General features: G+C 51.8%; 1 protein-coding gene across 7 annotated transcripts in view; it reads left to right on the forward strand.

Moving 5' to 3' along the window:
* The window catches only part of RIMBP2 (RIMS binding protein 2), a 38,892-nt gene that overhangs the window by 18,332 nt on the left and 1,512 nt on the right, over positions 1-19,048 (forward strand). Inside the window, exons 10-21 of one of the 7 annotated variants that reach the window (XM_058036616.1) lie at positions 1,810-1,961; positions 3,108-3,569; positions 5,673-5,819; positions 6,885-7,043; positions 9,825-10,199; positions 11,205-11,465; positions 13,156-13,273; positions 13,953-14,137; positions 14,314-14,482; positions 15,381-15,487; positions 16,276-16,347; positions 16,560-16,694. In XM_058036616.1, coding sequence (XP_057892599.1) covers positions 1,810-1,961; positions 3,108-3,569; positions 5,673-5,819; positions 6,885-7,043; positions 9,825-10,199; positions 11,205-11,465; positions 13,156-13,273; positions 13,953-14,137; positions 14,314-14,482; positions 15,381-15,487; positions 16,276-16,347; positions 16,560-16,694 — 2,342 coding nt within the window. Of the gene's footprint in view, positions 1-1,809; positions 1,962-3,107; positions 3,570-5,672; positions 5,820-6,884; positions 7,044-9,824; positions 10,200-11,204; positions 11,466-13,155; positions 13,274-13,952; positions 14,138-14,313; positions 14,483-15,377; positions 15,488-16,275; positions 16,348-16,559; positions 16,695-17,270; positions 18,835-19,048 lie in introns of those variants that run through there. The other 6 variants (XR_009115349.1, XM_058036614.1, XM_058036611.1 and 3 more) reach the window with 6 other exon arrangements.

Below are 19,048 nucleotides of genomic sequence, written 5' to 3' on the forward strand. Positions count from 1 at the left end.
GCAGTGAAGCTCCCAAAGCTTCCCCACTGCTTCGTTCTGCTGGGAGCACCTCTAGAGAAACAGGCCAGCTCTTCACTGCTGTGTGGAGAAAACACAACAGCAGCTGGTGAAGTGGTTAGGGGCTGAAGCCTGATTGCAGAGTCACTGGAGCAGAGGAAAGGATGAATTTGGAGTCAGTGATGGGAGTTGCCATCACAGAGTGTCATGCAGTTGAACTCATCTCGACTCATCAAAGCAGTGGAATTGCTCACATAAAAACACAAGTGTCTGTCTCTTGGGCGCTCAGATCTAAAGATAGAAATAAGCACAGGATTGGGACCAATGGGGCTGCTGCAGCTTTTGGAGTAATTTATGTAAAAAACCCCATGAGGAGCAAAGTGTAGCAGAATTCCAAAGCAAACATTTATGCTGATGACCAAGGCCATAGAAAATCACCAGGAATCATTTCCCGTGTAATGATGGGAGGGGAAATAGGAGCCGTGCTGAGCCTGGGGCACTGCAGTTTATGAAACCTGTCTCTGCACAGCCTGGGAAGGTCGAGACAGACACCCTGGGGATTGTTGCCTTGAGGGAGGATGGAAGGAAGGTGACTTCTCCTGCAGGAGCAATTAATGTCACTGTCATGGCAAGATGCTGGGTTAGATCAGACGCATTCTTTCTGTAAGCTGAGCAGCCTTGCTGAGTTGGGAGTGCTGCCTGGCACTAGAACAGGATGGCCAGGAAAGCTGAAACTCAATCCTGAACCAGAATCTCTCTTGGCCAAGAATAGCATTAGGTCAATTTGCATACTCTCAACTTGCAAGATAAAAATACCTTAGAGATGCAGGGGTGGTATGAGCAAAACCTTCCTGTTGTGCCTGTGCTGTCCTGAGCATGACCGTGGTTTCATTTCCACTCCACTAGAGGACAAATTCAGTGGCAGCAAAGCAGTGAAATGCACTGGCAGTTTCTGAGGGGTCCGGCGTGATATTTGCACCTGTATCAAGCACAGCTGAATTATTTGCAGCCTTTCTGGTGGATGAGCAGATCTGGTTGTGTTTGGTTTGCTGGGAGAAGCAGTCTCAGCTGCAGGCTCTGTGCTGTGCCCTGCAGAGGTGGCTGCAGCCCAGCCCTGCTGCAGCAGCAGCCTCTGCTCAGGGCTGGCTGCTTCAATTAGCACAACAGGATGCTTGAAAAATTCATGAGCCAATAATCTCTGTGATATTTTTACTCTGGCTTTCTGGCCAAAGCAGGGCTATTTATAGCAGGGTACTGCCTGTTAATTAAGGAGGTATTTGGTGTGCTGTCACACTGACACACACTGAATGCCTTCAGAGGTGCTGGGTGTGTTTCTGACTCAGTGCAGAGGCAGGGCCGAGCTCAGCTGTGCTGTCCCAGCTGTGGAACACACTGCATTCCCAGCTGTGGAACGTGCTGCAGCCCCAGCTGTGCTGTATGCAGCTGTGGAACGTGCTGCAGGCCCAGGTGCAGCCCCAGCTGTGGAACGTGCTGCAGCCCCAGCTGTGCATTCCCAGCTGTGGAACGTGCTGCAGGCCCAGGTGCAGCCCCAGCTGTGGAACGTGCTGCAGCCCCAGCTGTGCTGTATCCAGCTGTGGAACATACTGCATTCCCAGCTGTGCTGTCCCAGCTGTGGAACGTGCTGCAGCCCCAGCTGTGCTGTATCCAGCTGTGGAACGTGATGCAGCCCCAGCTGTGCTGTATCCAGCTGTGGAATGTGCTGCATTCCCAGCTGTGGAAGGTGCTGCAGCCCCAGCTGTGCAGCCCAGCTGCTCTGCCCTTGGCTCCATCTGACCAGCCCCTCTCTCCTAGGTCCCCCAGCCCCACCTCAGGAGGTGTGTGTGCGGGCAGGGAGCGCCCCAGGGATGCTCCAGGTGTGCTGGAAGCCCCCAGTGCTGTCAGCCACGGGGACGTCCCACGGTGCCACCGTCACAGGCTACGCGGTCTATGCCAAAGGGCAGCGGGTGAGTCCCCTCTGTTGCCTCTGTCACCTTTGTCACCTCTGTCACTCTGTCACCCCTGTCACTCTGCCACCCCTGTAACCTCTGTCCCCTCTGTCACCACTGTCACTCTGTCACCTCTGTCACCTCTGCTGGCGTCCTGCTGCCAGGGACGTGGGGTCCCCCCGTGTAGGGAGGAATGATGAGTCTGACTCCGTGTTCTGAGAAGGCGCTGACACTTTTCTGTGCCCACAGTGTCTGTCTGTCCGTCCGCAGGTGTGCGAGGTGTCCCTCCCCACCGCAGAGGGCACGGTGCTGACATGTGTCTGTGCTTACAGGTGTCTGTCTGTCTGTCCCCAGGTCTCTGAGGTGTCCCTCCCCGCCACAGAGGCCACAGCACTGACATGTGTCTGTACTCACAGTGTCTGTCTGTCTGTCCCCACGCTGACATGTGTCTGTACTCACAGGTGTCTGTGCTAACAGGTGTCTGTCTGTCCGCAGGTGTGCGAGGTGTCCCTCCCCGCCGCAGAGGGCACAGTGCTGATGTGTAACCCTGCTCTGTCTGTCTGTCTGTCTGTCCGCAGGTCTCTGAGGTGTCCCTCCCCGCTGCAGAGGGCACAGTGCTGATGTGTAACCCCACTCTGTCTGTCTGTCTGTCTGTCCGCAGGTCTCTGAGGTGTCCCTCCCCGCCGCAGAGGGCACAGTGCTGATGTGTAACCCCGCTCTGTCTGTCTGTCTGTCTGTCCGCAGGTCTCTGAGGTGTCCCTCCCCGCCGCAGAGGGCACAGTGCTGATGTGTAACCCCGCTCTGTCTGTCTGTCTGTCTGTCCGCAGGTCTCTGAGGTGTCCCTCCCCGCCGCAGAGGGCACGGCGCTGACATGTCTGTCTGTCTGTCTGTCCGCAGGTCTCTGAGGTGTCCCTCCCCGCTGCAGAGAGCACGGTGCTGATGTGTAACCCCGCTCTGGGTGCTCACAGTGTCTGTCTGTCTGTCCGCAGGTCTCTGAGGTGTCCCTCCCCGCTGCAGAGGGCACAGTGCTGATGTGTAACCCTGCTCTGTCTGTCTGTCTGTCTGTCCGCAGGTCTCTGAGGTGTCCCTCCCCGCCGCAGAGGGCACGGTGCTGATGTGTAACCCCGCTCTGGGTGCTCACAGTGTCTGTCTGTCTGTCCGCAGGTCTCTGAGGTGTCCCTCCCCGCCGCAGAGGGCACGGCGCTGGAGCTGCCGCGGCTGCGCGCCCTGGACGCCCGCGAGCTCACCGTGCGGACGCTCTCGGTGCAGGGCGAGTCCCTGGACTCTGCCCCTGCTGCCATTCCCCCCGAGCTCCTGGTGCCTGCGCCCCCCCAGCCCCGCGCTGCTCCCAAAGCCAAGCCATTAGCAAGTGCCGGAGCCCCAGAAACCAAAGAAGAACATTTCGGGCCGCATTTCAAGCGGGATGAGTCCTGGGAGCAGACTCGCTCGGTGTCCCCCGGGCACGGACACATGCTGGAGCCCCCCGCCTTCCACGGCCCCCTCCAGGGCAGGAGGTCTCCGTCCCCCAACAGGATCCTGCCCCAGCCTCAAGGCACCCCGGTGCCCAACACCGTCGCTAAAGCCATGGCGAGGGAAGCTGCCCAGAGGGTGGCCGAGAGCAACAGGGTAAAGGCAAACCCGGCTGGGCTGGGCTGGGCTGGGCTCTGGGGCACCACTGGGGCTTTTCTGGGCTGCTTTGTTCTCTGTGGCACCTGCACTGGGGGCTCTGCTGGGCTGGGCTGGGCTCTGGGGCACCACTGGGGCTTTTCTGGTACCTTCACTGTGACACCTGCCATTAGGGCTTTTCTGGGCTGGTCTGTCCACTGTGGCACTTGCCCCCAAAGATTGCTCATCATGTCCCTCAAGGGGTGAGTAATCATCCCTCAGCTCTGAAGAGCCACAGCTTGAGGAGCAGAGTGCTGGAATTCTGGGCTGATGGAGCCCTCCTGTGTCTGCTGTTGTGGATCCACAGGGAATTTTGTACATTTTCCCCTTCTCAGCGCTGCCTTGTCACTCAAGTTTGCAGCTGCTTTTGCCTCCAGCTCCTCCTGGAGCTGCCAGCAGTGTCACTGCCCAGGGACACCCCTGCTTTGGGACCACGGTGACCCAAGGCTGTGCACTGGCTCGGGTCTTTGCCAGTTGATTTAAATCCCACACTGGGGCTCTGGGCTCAGTGCAGCTGATGTGGATGTACCCTGACAACGTGCTGTGGGTGTTCCACGCAAACATGCAATATTGAAATACCCCCAGGGCCCTGGGCAGTTGCTTTCTCATCACAAGCTGCTCACAACTGTCTGTTAATTCTTGCAAGTGTCACCCACAGATTTTTGTGGTGCTTCATCCGGCAGTCATCAGTTATGTCCAGTTTTTAGTCTCCCATTGTATCTCCAAAATAGCTCCATTAATTTGGACAGTTCACACATGTCTTAACAGCCATGGCTGATTGGCTGTTCCTGTTTTGGGATGCATTTGATCCAGTGGGTAAATCGAGCCAGCTTCTGAGAACCTGAATAATTCTGGATCAATAAGAATAGGTCTGATAAACACATATGTATGCATCTGTATGTATCTTCCTTTTGTTTATAAATAACACTGGAATGGAATAGAGGGAGAAAAGGCAATTGGTTTCTTTGGCCCTAGGAGGTGAAAGTTGATTTAAGAGCCACACAGGGAAAGAGAACAGAAATCCTTTTTCTGGTTTGGAGAATTGCTGACACGACATGTGCTCTGAACCACGTTTGGTTACATTAGTTTAAGTGATGCCTGGAATGATTTATTCAGGAATCTGGACAGAAGTTTACAGACAAATTGATTCTAAATTAAATGCAGTCCTGCCAGGGATGTTTGTCGCGTTTGGTCCCCCGTGGTACCAATCCTTCACTCGCGGTGAGTGCTGCCGGAGGAGCTGAGAGCCTGCCCTGCCTGCAGGTGCCTGAGGGGCTCTGTCACCAGAGCAGCAGCAGTGCTGAGCCCAGGGGCTCCCAGAGCCCAGCACGAGCCACGGCCTCAGCTGGGGCATTTTAGTGCTGGGGCCGCAAGGGCTGCTGTGATTGAGCATCCACTGCTCTGCCAGGGAAAGGAGAGTGTCTGCTGGCAGCCTCTGGCTGCAGGACTGGGAATTTGGGGAAGTGGAACAGGCAGGAGAGCTGGCAGCTCAGCTGACAAACACATCAAGTCATTATTTAAGAGTGAGGGTAATAAAACAGGCAAAAACTTCTTGAAAACTCCTCAAGGGTTCCAGCCAGGGGGAACTGACAGTGCTTTAAACCGTGAGAGCTTTTAAATGTTGTGTGCTTGAGTCTTTGTATTGGTATTTGTGTCCCTGGTGCAGGGGCAGTGTCCCTGCTCTCTGTCCTCCCACAGATGAGGAGGAGAGTTTATGCTGGTGTTTGTGTCCCTGAGTGCAGGGCAGTGTCCCTGGCAGTGTCCCTCTGCTGTCCCCCAGATGGAGAGGAGGGGCGTTTGTATTTGTGTTTGTGGGTGCAGGGCAGTGTCCCTGGGCACAGGGCAGTGTCCCCAATGTCCCTCTGCTGTCCCCCAGATGGAGAGGAGGGGCGTTTGTATTTGTGTTTGTGGGTGCAGGGTAGTGTCCCTGGGCACAGGGCAGTGTCCCCAATGTCCCCAGTGTCCCTCTGCTGTGCCCCAGATGGAGAGGAGGAGCATTTATATGTGTATCGATGGCCCTGGCAGTGTCCCCAATGTCCCCAGTGTCCCTCTGCTGTCCCCCAGATGGAGAGGAGGAGCGTTTTCAGCGAGAGGAGCAGCGCAGCCCCGTACTCGGACGAGGAGGAGGAGGATGGCTACGACTCGCCCCGGGTGAAGCGGAGGGGAGCCTCGGTGGATGAGTTCCTGAAGGAGTCCGAGCTGGGCAAGCAGGTGAGGGGCTGGCCTGGCTGTGCCGGGGGCTGAGCAGGAGCAGAGGGATTGCTGGAGGGCAGCTCTGGCACGACGGCACTCCAGGGCTGGGCTGGGGACACGGGCTGGGACACAGTGACACAGGTGACACAGGCTGGGACACGGGCTGGGACACAGTGACACAGGCTGGGACACAGTGACACAGGTGACACAGTGACACAGGCTGGGACACAGGCTGGGGACACAGGTGAGGCTGAGCCATGGGCAGGGATGCTCCTGTTCCTTGTGTTTTGCACAGCTTTTAGTCTGATCCCACTGAAAACAACTGTTAAATAATTTATTACATTACTTTCAAGAGAGATATAAAGTCTAGAAAAGAGATGGGTTTTTTATGTCTTGGCATAGTTTAAAATATTTTAGCCAAACACCTGACTTCCTGTCTTGAGGGTCCACCATGGTGGCAATATGCTGCTAGAATTAAATGCTGACCACTTTGAAATTCTCATGTGATGTAACAAACAGCTGCAAAGAACAGATGATATGTGAATTATCCTCAGGCTTTTACAGTTTGGTCAGCAAGCCCATTGATGCATGAAGGACCTCTTTAATGAGGGGAATTTAATCAAGACTAAAACTGGATTTGGTGCTGTGAATGGAGAGGTCCTTTATTGTATCACCTGGGATTGAGACTGGATTTCTGGAATTAGGATGATAAATGGGCAAAGCAGAATTTCCACAGAATTTCCACAGGGGTTGAGACTGGATTTCGGGAATTATGATCATAAGTGGGCAAACAGAATTTCCTTGGGATTGAGACTGGATTTCTTGAATTATGATCATAACTGGGCAAACAGAATTTCCATGGGATTGAGACTGGATTTCTTGAATTATGATCATAACTGGGCAAACAGAATTTCCATGGGATTGAGACTGGATTTCTTGCCTTACGATCACAACTGGGCAAACAGAGTTTCCTTGGGCCGTGCCAGCAGAGCAGCGCCCTGGGCTGTGGCTGTGGCGGCTCCTCTGTGCCGCTGGGGCTCAGCAGGATTAGCAGCCTGAGCAGAGCTCTCTGTGCCCTGCCAGGCTCACTACTGCCTGGGGGACGAGTACCACACGGAGAGCAGCCGCGGCTCGGACCTGTCCGACATCCTGGAGGAGGATGAGGAGGAGCTCTACTCCGAGATGCAGCTGGAGGAGGGCGGGCGGCGGCGCCTGAGCCTGGGCTCGCACGGCACGCTCAAGGTGAGCCTGGCACCCTGGGCACCCCTGGGCACCCCTGGGTGCAGCCTGAGAGCCACCCCAGAGCCTGGGCACCCCTGAGAGCTCCTGCAGCCACCCCTGTGAGCCTGGGCATCCCTGAGAGCTCCTGCAGCCACCCCAGAGCCTGGGCACCCCTGAGAGCTCCTGCAGCCACCCCTGTGAGCCTGGGCATCCCTGAGAGCTCCTGCAGCCACCCCAGAGCCTGGGCACCCCTGAGAACTCCTGCAGCCACCCCTGTGAGCCTGGGCACCCCTGGGCACCCCTGAGAGCTCCTGCAGCCACCCCTGTGAGCCTGGGCACCCCTGGGTGCAGCTGTAACCACCCCTGTGAGCCTGGGCATCCCTGAGAGCTCCTGCAGCCACCCCAGTGAGGCTGGCACCCCTGGGCACCCCTGAGAGCTCCTGCAGCCACCCCAGAGCCTGGGCACCCCTGAGAGCTCCTGCAGCCACCCCAGAGCCTGGGCACCCCTGGGTGCTGCCTTGGGGCTCCTGCAGCCACCCCAGAGCCTGCAGACACTAAAGCCTACTCTGCTAGAAGGTAGAGGTGGGCTGCTTTAATGCATTTATTACCTTAGGGTTTGTTTTTTTCATTATTTGATAGATAAACTTTTAACAGACTGTTTTCCTGTATGTGATCGTTGCCCTTGCAATTTCTGTTCTGCATCTGGGGACTCTCCCTGTCTCTGTGAGAATATACTGCTACTGCATGTGCCACCTCGAAAAATGAGTTGTTTCTGAGCAAGGAGATTTGTAAATACTTACAAAACAACTTCTGTTTTTCCTGTGTGAGTGATCTGTCCATGTACCCAGTGCTGGTCCCATCCCTTCCACAGGCTTGAAGCCTTCCTGTGGGAAAGGGAGTTGTTTCAGCTTTGTTTGATCAATGCTTTATCAGAACTCCTTGTGCTCTGAACTTTAGGGAATCACCAGAGAGAGTAGGAAATACATTCCAGAAATATTGCTTTAGTGCAGGAATATTCATCATGAAAGAAACTCCAATATAACAACTAAAGCAAAAGCAGAACACCGAACACACCCGGTACTGAATATATATTTGCCATATTATATTTGTACATGTGAATTGTATTTGCTTTGTGTGTGTAGTAATTGCACAAACTGGGTTTTCTTAGAAAGCACAAACTCACAGGTTAAGACTTTCCTCAGTAGATTGTTATTTAACTAAAGTCAGTACTACTTTGTCATGCCTATAAGAATTCTGACCATTGCTATGACTGCTTTCATGTGCTGTGAGTTCAGTCCTTTTATTCTGGTACTGTCTGCAGTGAGACAGGTTCTTTTTCAAAGTAAGAAATTACCATTGTTTGTATTGCTGCACCAGCAGAAAGGCTGAAACCAAAATCCTTCTGCATGCCCATTGTGTCCCCTTCCCTGGCAAAAAGAATAATCCCCAGACTGTTCTTGTTCTGTATGCATCAGAAGGTGTATTTAACCCTTGGATTTAAATGAGTATTACCAGTGTGGATACTGAGAAAGTTCCAGAGCCTTAACTGGTGTGGGAGATCGTTTTTGACCTGCTAAGGTTTGCAGGCTTCTCTCGACGTGGTTCATGCTTACTCACCTTTTGTTCACTTCTGTGGTGCTTTATCTCAAGTTTCACAGGTGTTACACACATTTTAAAAACAAAGGAAATAGGTGAGACAGTCTAAAGTGACTTGGGAAGTTCCCCCTGCCTGGAAGGGACAAGGTCCAAAGGGCAGCTGAGCTCAGAGTGCTCGGAGGGAGATGCTGCTGACATCTCCAGCGGGATTTGTTGTTATTTCTGGGTGCTCCTGAGCCCAGAGGTGCCCCTGATCCGGGCATTAGGCACAAGGAGAGATGATCTCTGATGCAGGGTCAGTAATCCTGGCAGCCAGAGCCAGCAGCTCCTGCCCTGTGCTCCCTTCCCTCTCCCAGAGCCCAGCCAGGACACTCCCAGTGCTTTGTGGAAATGGAATAGGAAAATTGCTGAATGTGTCTGCATGTCCAGAATGCTGCTTTTACCCAGGCTGGGATCGTTTTTACCTGCTTCTGGCACAAACAGAGACTTTTCCTTGGGCTCCCAGGCTGATGTTCAAGCACTGGTTTTATGGAGCAGGTACAAGACCATGATGAGGTTTGGTGGCAGCGCAGACCAGGTGACATCAGAGAGACATCAGCCTGTGTCCCTGGGGGCTTTCCCTGGGAGCCAAGCTTTAAAAATGCTGCAGGTTTTTCAGAATTTTAGGGAGGAAACCAGAGCTCCCTTAATGAGGGCTGTGGAATAGCTCTCCTCTGCCAGGAGACTGAAGGTATTTACTGCTTACATAGAACTATGCTTTAGGAGATGCAAAGCAAGGCAGCTTGCTGGGGCAGAGCATTCTCTGCTGTCGGTTCTGGTTACAGAGGGATCAGAGGGCAGCTTGGCACGGGGCAGGAAGGAGTTTTAGTGCCATTCTCATCCCCCATGCTGGACCCTGTACGTGGCTTCCATGACTCCGTTTCCAATGCATGAATTTATTCCTGTTAAGAGCATCCCTCAGTTGTTTGCACTGCCCTCTCATGTTGTACCTGGCACCCAGCAACTTCTTAATCATGTCTTTATTTTTCACAGATCCTCATTCAAAGCATGACATCCTTTTCATAATATAAGCTGCATGTCTTACGTTTGCCATTGCTCTAAAACTAATTCTGTCTTTATTTTTCTTTTCTCCCTTTTCCCTCCCATTTTATTTTTGTCACACACTCTTTGTTCCCTGTCTGGTTTTTGACATTACATAATCTTAAGGAGTACGATAAGAATAAGAGCACTGAAGCCACTTTTGTGGAACAGCCTGGCTTTCCCCAGCAGACACGGCACAGTAAAAGGCTTTTCAGTATCCCAGAGGTGGCTGAAGAGGACGGTGAATACCCCGAAGTGCTGTACAAGCAGGGTTTAGGTATGCCCTATAGAAAGAACCCCAGAATAGCTAGAGGCCCCCGGGCGGGCAGGCCGTGCCGTCAGGAGCAGCAGCACAGCCCCAGGCGCCCGGGCAGGGCCAGGGCAGGGCCGGGGCGGCAGGAGCTGCAGGACAGAGGAGGGAAGGGCAGCCAGGCCCTGTCCCGCAGCCCCGACAGCGGCCTGGACTGCGGCAGCGAGGAGGAGGAGCCCCGGCCGGGCCGGGCACCGTGGGGCAGCGACGAGGAGCAGCCCTGGTGGGACAGCGAGCAAGAGTGGCCCCGGTTTGGTGTCAGGGCCCAAAGGAGCAGTGATGAGGAGTGGTCCCAGGTCAGTGTCAGAGCCCCAAGGAGCAGCGATGAAGAGCGGTCCCAGCACAGTTTCAGACACCAGAGGAGCAGCGATGAGGAGTGGTCCCGGTTTGGTGGCAGACCCCAATGGGGCAGTGATGAAGAGTGGTCCAAGCACAGTTTCAGACCCCAAAGGAGCAGTGATGAAGAGCAACCCTGGCTTGGTGGCAGAGCCCAAAGGAGCAGTGATGAAGAGCGGCCCCGGCGTGGTGTCAGAGCCCAGAGGAGCAGCAATGAAGAGCGGCCCCGGTTGGGTGTCAGACACAGGAGTGGCAGTGAGGAAGAGGAGCCCCGGCCCAGTGTCAGACACAGGCGTAGCAGTGAGGAAGAGCGGTCACAGCACAGTGTCAGAGCCCATTGGGGCAGCGATGAAGAGCGGCCCCGGTTGGGTGTCAGACACAGGAGTGGCAGCAATGAAGAGCCGTTCCAGCCCAGTGTCAGAGCCCAAAGGAGCAGTGATGAGGAGCGGCCACAGCACAGGGTCAGAGCCCAAAGGAGCAGCGATGAAGAGCGGCCACAGCACAGGGTCAGAGCCCAAAGGAGCAGCGATGAAGAGCCGTTCCAGCCCAGTGTCAGAGCCCAGTGGGATGGTGATGAAGAGCGGCCCCGGTTGGGTGTCAGAGCCCAAAGGAGCAGCGATGAAGAGCGGCCACAGCACAGGGTCAGAGCCCAAAGGAGCAGCGATGAAGAGCCGTTCCAGCCCAGTGTCAGAGCCCAGTGGGATGGTGATGAAGAGCGGCCCCGGTTGGGTGTCAGACACAGGAGTGGCAGCGATGAAGAGCGGCCCCGGTTGGGTGTCAGACACAGCAGTGGTGGCGATGAGGAGCGGCCCCAGTCCCACGCCAGGCCCCAGTGGGGCGGCGATGAGGAGCAGCCCCAGCGCTCTGTCCGAGCCCCCCAGGAGCCCGGCCCGTGCCCGTGCCCGTGCCCGTGCCGGCGGGGCCCGCGGCCGCCGCTGTGGCGCAGGAGGACGCTGACCCGGCAGAGCAGCATCGAGGAGGATTTCGGGGAGCTGGAGCCGCCCGGGGCTCCGCGCAGAGCCGAGCACGAGCGGGGCTGGAGGAGCCTCCCCCGAGCAGCCCAGCCCAGGGCAGCGGCTGCCCTGGCACAGCCACCCCTCAGAGAGGCTCAAGACGCCCTGGTGTGTGAAGTATCTTCTTCTAACATCTGCTTGCCAAATCAGTCTGGTCTCTTTATTCTCTTTATTTCTTGTTCTTCAGTTTTTTTGTTCTTTTTCCATTTTTTTTTCCCAAATTGATTTTTAAAGTCAATCCTTTGGACCCATTTGCTACATTTTCTCCCCATTTTTTTTTCTTCCCCATTCATTTTGGTTGGTTACTCTGCATTTTCATTTATGGTCCTCTTTTGAGTCATGCTGAAATCAGATTAATTTGCTTTGCAATGATTTTCCCCCCCAAACAAATTACAATAATGGCTGCTTTTATTAAAGGACAACTGAATCTAAATTTTAATTAAGGGTTAGCTGAACTATAATTTTTCCAAAAGATTGCTTTTCTTTATTTTGCCCATCTGAATGTTGCTCTAAAAAACCCCAAAAAAACAAGCTGCATTTTTAACTGGAGAAATGTTTCATCCATATTTTTATTTTTTTTTAAATTATTGTCAAGGAATTCATTTCATCATGTTGTTTTAATTCATCTCATTCCCAGAATTTTCAGGATATGCTCTTTATCATGGAACACCTCAAGACAAGAATCAAGACTCTCCCCCAGTGTGCCAGTGACCCAGATTTATGGAGTCACAGCTTCATCATTTTCATTTTCTGCCTTACCTCCGCGCTGTCACCACGCTGCCGTCCTTGTCAGACCATCTCTTCTTGCCTTTGAAGTTGCAGACTGCATCTCTGCAGAGAATGCAGGCACAGAGCTGCTGCCAAGGGAGCCAGGCCATGCACAGCTGCCAGGGATGCTCTGCTCTGCACCTCCTTGTTTGCATTTCTGCCCACTCATGTCCAGAGGAGCCTCCAGGTGTGAGGGAGGGACCCATGCCCAGGGAGCAGAGCCAGCTCTGCCTGCAGCACAGGGTGACACTGAATTCTGGTGTGTTCTGCAGGGAGCAGGGCCAGCTCTGCCTGCAGCACCGGGGTGACACTGAATTCTGACACATTGCACATGAGAGGAGAGCCAGCTCTGCACCCCTGCCTGCACCCCAGGGTGCTCCCTGCATCCTGACCTGTTCACAGAGAGCAGGGGTCAGCTGCGGCCCCTGGAGCCTCCCAGCTCGGGCTGGAGTGCCCCCACAGCTCCTCCCAGAGATGTGACCGGGCTGTGCTGGTGCCAGTGACAGCAGGACGAGCTCAGGAGAGCTCCCGCAGCCCCTGCAGTGCCCAGGCAGCAGAGCCAGCTGTGCCAGGGGGAGCCTGCAGCCCTCCTGCGCTTGCCCAGGGCCAGGAGCCATCCTGGCTCCTGCTGCAGCTCCAGGGCTGGCACTCCAGGCGTGCCAGGGCAGCCCCACCTGCCCAGCCCTCAGCCTGCCCGTGCCACTCTTCAGGACACTCCAACGCCACCTTAGCCGCAACAACAAAGGCAAAAGAATATTTCAGAAATTATTCTTTTCTTTTCTTTTTGTTCTGACGTGCGACTGCTGGTTTACAAAGCTCTGCCATAAATCAGGGAACCATTTATTTTCTTTTGCAGGTTTGCCAGGCAGCAGTGCCCACTTTTCAGCTAACCTTTCAGTTAAAAGCTAAGTTTAGTTGCCTTTAGAGCTTGTGCTTCCAATTGTGATTGACCCGATCCGTGTGCAGCCGTGTAAGCACGACGTTGCCATGCACGAACTGACGAGCCTGTTCTTTCTGTTGTTGTTTTTAGCTTTTAGGTAACCCAGCCTCTGCAGGACGGCCTGACAGGGTGGAGCATGCGGGGCGAAGGTCCTCCCATGGCAGTGCAGTGCCACAAAGGTCTCGGCCCCTGCTGGTGCCCTCCATTGGTTAGTTGGACAGATGGTGCATTCCTGTTCTTTGCAGCCTCACACCTGGGGAGGAGAGCATTGGAAAGCAGCAGCGGGGTCTTTGTGGAGCCAGGCTGCCCCTGGTTTGGAGGGTGAGATGGGCTTCACACACCAAGCCCTGCTGCAATGGGGAGCTGGGGCTGCCCAGGCTGTGGGGGCAGTCTGGCACTGCTGCAGCCTTGCACTGCCCTCAGGGGCTGCTGAGATGGCTCCAGCTCGGACACAGCTGATCTCAGCTCAGGGAAACCCGCTGGCAGCTGCCCATGGTCAGTGAAGTCAGCGTGGCCACCCAGGCCTGCCATCCACCAGCCATCATTCGTGCTCACCTGCCATTCTCCTGACTGCTTTTTCATTAATTCATGGCAAACTCTTGCAAACCTAACAAAAATGGCTTTCCTACGTGAGCTGTGCAAATGTCAGTCTGGTACAGGAAATCAGCCCCGCTTCCAGTGCAGGCTTTATAAGCTTTTTAAAAAATAGCAACTTGCTGATAAAATAAAAAAAAAACCAGAATCCCACCAAGCTTTATAGGACACGCAGTGAGGTTTGGGTTTTTTTCACTGAAATGCCCAACATGTTTCAAGTATTAACTGGGAGAGGTGGCTGATGAGGCCAGCTTGTGTCACTGAACTGTTGTGTCCTGAATTTGCTGTCACAGATGGCTACGGTGGCCACGACCGCCTCTCCCCAGACATGTATGAGGAGTCTGAGACAGACCCTGGCACAGAGGACCTTTCCACTCGAATCTTTGTTGCACTTTTTGACTACGACCCGCTGACCATGTCCCCGAACCCCGATGCTGCAGAGGAGGAGCTGCCCTTCAAGGAGGGACAGATCATTAAGGTGAGACCTGAGGCCAGGGGACACCACAGCATTTTACAGACAGCTCTCCTTTGGGGGAACGCTGCCTGTGTGATCACAACCCTGGGCTTTTCCTTCAGAGGCTCAGGTGTAAATCTCACCAGACCTGGCAATTAATACCTAGTGCTAATGGCTTTTTGACCTTGTTTGAATATCAGGTTTATGGGGACAAAGATGCTGATGGGTTTTACCGTGGAGAAACCTGTGCAAGAGTTGGCCTTATCCCCTGTAACATGGTCTCTGAGATACAGGCAGATGATGAAGAGATGATGGATCAGCTCCTTAAACAAGGTTTCCTTCCCTTGAACACTCCAATTGAGAAAATAGGTAAGGGAAATACAGACATTTCCCTCCAGACTCTGGGCTCCCTTAGCTTGGCTGCATTTACCTCTTGTTTTTGTGCAGGTGCATCTACATCTTGCAGTCATTTACTGCCCCAGGGGATGCATTCTGTGTCTGTGTCTGGATAATTTTATATAACTAATATTTAATCTTGGTGACAGCATTGGCTGCAAATGGGGACCTGCAGCTTCACCACTCCACTTGTTGCTTTCTTTTCTGATTAGACAAAAAAAAAAGGTGGGTTTTGTGTCCTGAAGTATTTACTGCAGTGCCTTTATCAATAACTGCAGTGCCTTCATCAATACCTGAGTACCTTTATCAGCACCTGCAGTACCTGTATCAATACCTGAGTACCTGTATCTGTACCTGCAGTACCTATGGCAGTAACTGGAGTGCATTTATCAAGAATTGAGTACCTTTATCAATACCTGAGTACCTGTATGCACACCTGCAGCACCTGTATCAACACCTGAGTACCTGTATGAGCACCTGCAGTACCCATGGCAGTAACTGCAGCACATTTATCAATAATAGAGTACCTGTATCAATCCCTGAGTGCCTGTATGCACACCTGCAGCACCTGTATCAGTAACTGCAGTACTTCTGTCAATACCTGAGTGCCTGTATGCACACCTGCAGTGCCCGTGACTGTGCCTGCAGCACATTTATCATCACCTGCAGCACATTTATCAATAATAGAGTACCTGTATCAATCCCTGAGTACCTGTATGCACACCTGCAGCACCTGTATCAGTAACTGCTGTACCTTTATCAATACCTGAGTGCCTGTATGCACACCTGCAGTGCCCATGACTGTGCCTGCAGCACATTTATCATCCCCTGCAGCACCTGTATCAGTAACTCCCTCTGTGTCCCCCAGCAGAGCCCCGTGGCCGGCGCGGGGGCCGGCAGCAGCCGCTGACCACCCGCAGGATGGTGGCTCTCTACGACTACGACCCCAGGGAGAGCTCCCCCAACGTGGATGTGGAGGTAGGGGCACAGCCTGGGGGCACACAGCCTGTGAGCTTCCTCACTCATCCTCTAAAATGTTCGGTTTTGGTTTTTACGGGGGAATTGTAGAAGGAGAAAGTGAATTTTGAAATATGTGGGACTCGGTGCTTTAAAACACAGCCTGGGTTGTTCTCTGTTTCTTACTGAAACAAATCTTTTTCTAAATTATGGTGTTTCAAAGTAGTTTGGCCAACAAATCAAATAAATCGTGCTGATGTATTGCAAAGATTTTGTTTGTTCTCTCTCCCATGGCCACAGGAAATGAAACATAATTTAAAAGCCCCGCCCTAATTGCATTTAAGCCACAGACAATTAAAAGAGCCCGGTGCACTGGGTGCTGATGAGAGAGGAGCTGCCCATTGTGAAGGTTTTGCTGAAGAGAACCCAGCACAGCTGCAGTGCAGGAGCCTTGTGCCTCAGGGCTTGGGCTGGGTGATGCCCTGAGCTCCCTGAGCTGCTCCCCCTCCACCAGGATGGATGTAGGGGCCCTTTGAAGCTGCAGTTCAAAGCTTGTGCAGGTTCTTCAAGGCCTGAATGTCTCAGCTGTTGGTCACAGGGAGCCCTGTGGGTGTCCACACACAGTGGGACAGGGGCTGGGCTTAGCAAGCTGAGGGAAAAACCCCAAGGGGAAAAACAAGAGGTTTGGCTGTCAAGGATCAGTTTGGTTTCATCAGTGTCTTAACATGAAGGAGTGGGGGGAAATCTGACTGCATTCCCTATTAATAAGGAAAGGCTGATCTTTGCCTGTCCCTGCTCCTACCCTGCAGGCCGAGCTGACCTTCTGCACTGGGGACATCATCACTGTCTTTGGTGAGATCGATGAAGATGGATTTTACTATGTAAGTTGTGTCTGCTGGCTCAGCCCAAACTGCTCCCAGCTCCAGCAAACACCAGCCTGGGGAGGGATGTGGAATTGTGTGAGCTCTCAGGGGCCATAGATGGGAATTCCCTCTCCCTCGCCAGCTCTGAAACAGGCAGCAATGCGTCCCTGCCTCCTTGGGAGTAGATGTGATGGGACGAAAGCACTCACTGCTCCTTCCCTTGCTGGCAGGGGGAGCTCAATGGACACAAGGGGCTGGTTCCTTCCAACTTCCTTGAAGAAGTGCCTGACGATGTGGAAGTGTTTCTCTCGGACGCGCCCGCGCGCTACGGCCACGACGCGCCCATGCGGGCCAAGGCCAAAAGGGTAAGCAGCCCCCTCAGGAGCACCTGAGCCCCCACCTGCCATTCCATTCTGTCTCACGTGTCATTCTGACATTACTTTTAACGTTACGTTTAAATTCATTTGCCCATTTAAAGTTATCTTCCAAATACATAAAATAAAACCTGAGGGAAAACGGCTTTAGCCTTTGCCAGCTCGTTACGTTTGTAGATGGAGAAACTGAATGGACTGTTTGGTTGCAGTCATTGCAGTTCTGCCCTTCAGAACCTGAGTTTAAGCAGCTCTTTCCTGGTGATAGTTATTTCCCAAAGCTTCTAAATTGCTCTTTAAAAAAGGTTCTTGTGCACAAAAGCCTGGTACCAGTGTTCCTCTAAATACAAACTGTAACTGCAGCTGATGGAGTGACAGTGGTCCCCTCTTAATCCTTACAACTTCCTGTTCCAACTGGCAATAATTAATTGCTCAGAGACTTCTCTTTCATGAAAGAATTAATCATGTTTAGAGTATCTCATTTTTGGTTTTGTTTCATCACTGCAATACTTTTATATATTATATATTTTATATATATTTTTATTTCTTTGCTCATCTGCTTGGAAACAGAAGAAGAGTGTTCATTTCACACCTTAATAAGGCAATGTAGCCTTCACGTAAGTGAGCAACTGAAGATACCAATAGAGATTTCAATTAAAGCTACCTGGCTATCTAATGCAAGTCTTGAAACTTAATTGTGGGGGAAAAGAAAAGAAATATGTCTCCAAACCCCTTGGCCACAGAAGACCAGGCTGCATGCCTTTGCTGTACCTAGTCGAGTCCACTCCTTTCTTGGGAGACAAATCCTTGAAAACAGGAGCCTCTGAAATCCATCGGCCCTCCCTGTTCGAAGGTCGGCGTTTGGAACATATTTCTTCCCGAGCTCAATGTTTATGTTTACATAGAGAGGAGAGTTTTATGTCTAACTACCCTACAAACAAAGCTGCATATTGCATTGCTAGCCAAGCTGGGATGTAAAAATTCCAAGCTCCTGTGTCAAGAGAAAAGCACAAAGCTGCAGCCCCTGCAGAACCAGCAGTGCCGCTGGCACGGACGGTAGTTTACAAGGGGATAGTTGGTTCTGAAACTCACTACACTCAAACACAGCTACTTAAATTGTCTGCCTTAAAATGTGTTTTCCACAATCTATTTTACCCCAGTTTGCCTAAGACCAACTATTCAACGCTTCTGAAAAGAATCCCCTCCTGTGGTACAATTCACTGGATTTTCCTAGCAGTGTACGTTTGCAATATTAGCAACTGTTTGGTTTACCAATGCAATAAAGTCTCGACCTGAAACATGCAGCTCACTGAATGAATGCATTAGACTCCATATCTGGTATCTTCAGGTGTACGTTGGGGTGCTTTACCAAGTTGTTTTGGTTTGTTTTGTTTTTTTTTTTTTTTCATTAGAATTAGACCTTGATTTAAAATCAAAGTAGGCTTGAAGCCCCTTTGCTTAACTCACTGTTGCACAACGAGCCAGTAAATTGCTGACATTTTAACTTGAACTAAAGCTAGCAGGCCTCCCTACAGCATGGACTCTACTGTGAAAAATATCATCTTAATTGATAGCAACCATTTTGCCAGCTGGGCACTGTAGTTAGGATAGGCTGACTATATGTAATTTTAGCATTTTCATCCAAGTGCTTTTGATGACTGAAAAAAAAAAAAGCTGTTCAAAATATTTAGGAATGCTGTCATCTAACAACCTCATAGCTGCAGCATAACATCAAGCACTCAGGGCCTTTAAGCTTTCTTTGATTGCAATTAAGGTTCATTTTAGCTTTTTCTTTTTCCTTTTTTTTTTAAGCCAGTGTGCCATCTTCTCTAATCTGTACATAAAGTTTGCTAGCCAATTTTAAAGAAAAGGCATTTAAAGAACATTAAAAAGTAAGTGATCATGTAGCATTTTAAGTATTTTCTTCTGAAAAGAGTTTGGCTTCTATAGATTGCTAATCTGTAGTAATTAACATGTTTATTTTTCTTAAATCTATAGCTGAAAGTATCCCTCTCCATTTTAGTACTATCAGAGTACTGAAATGAAAAGCCAAAGCCAATTTTGTGGCTTTTATGGCCAGAATTCTGGCAAAGTAAGCGTATCCAACATTTCCTTTAAAAAAGTATAACCAAAACTGGGCTTTATTGGTGGGTTTTCGATTTCTATATTTTTTTCCTCTAAATTGATGCATTTTCCATAAGCCCACGCAGTATTTTAAGCCAGAGAGAAGAAAGAAACCAGCCCTTTTGTTTAAGTGGGTAATGGGACAAGTGATGTTACCAAGTTTCTTGCTGCTGATGGCTTTAAGCTTTCAAAGATTGAATAAATGATAACAATGTACCTACTAG

This window comes from Melospiza georgiana, chromosome 18 (assembly GCF_028018845.1).
Source record: "Melospiza georgiana isolate bMelGeo1 chromosome 18, bMelGeo1.pri, whole genome shotgun sequence".
Lineage (NCBI taxonomy): Eukaryota > Metazoa > Chordata > Aves > Passeriformes > Passerellidae > Melospiza > Melospiza georgiana.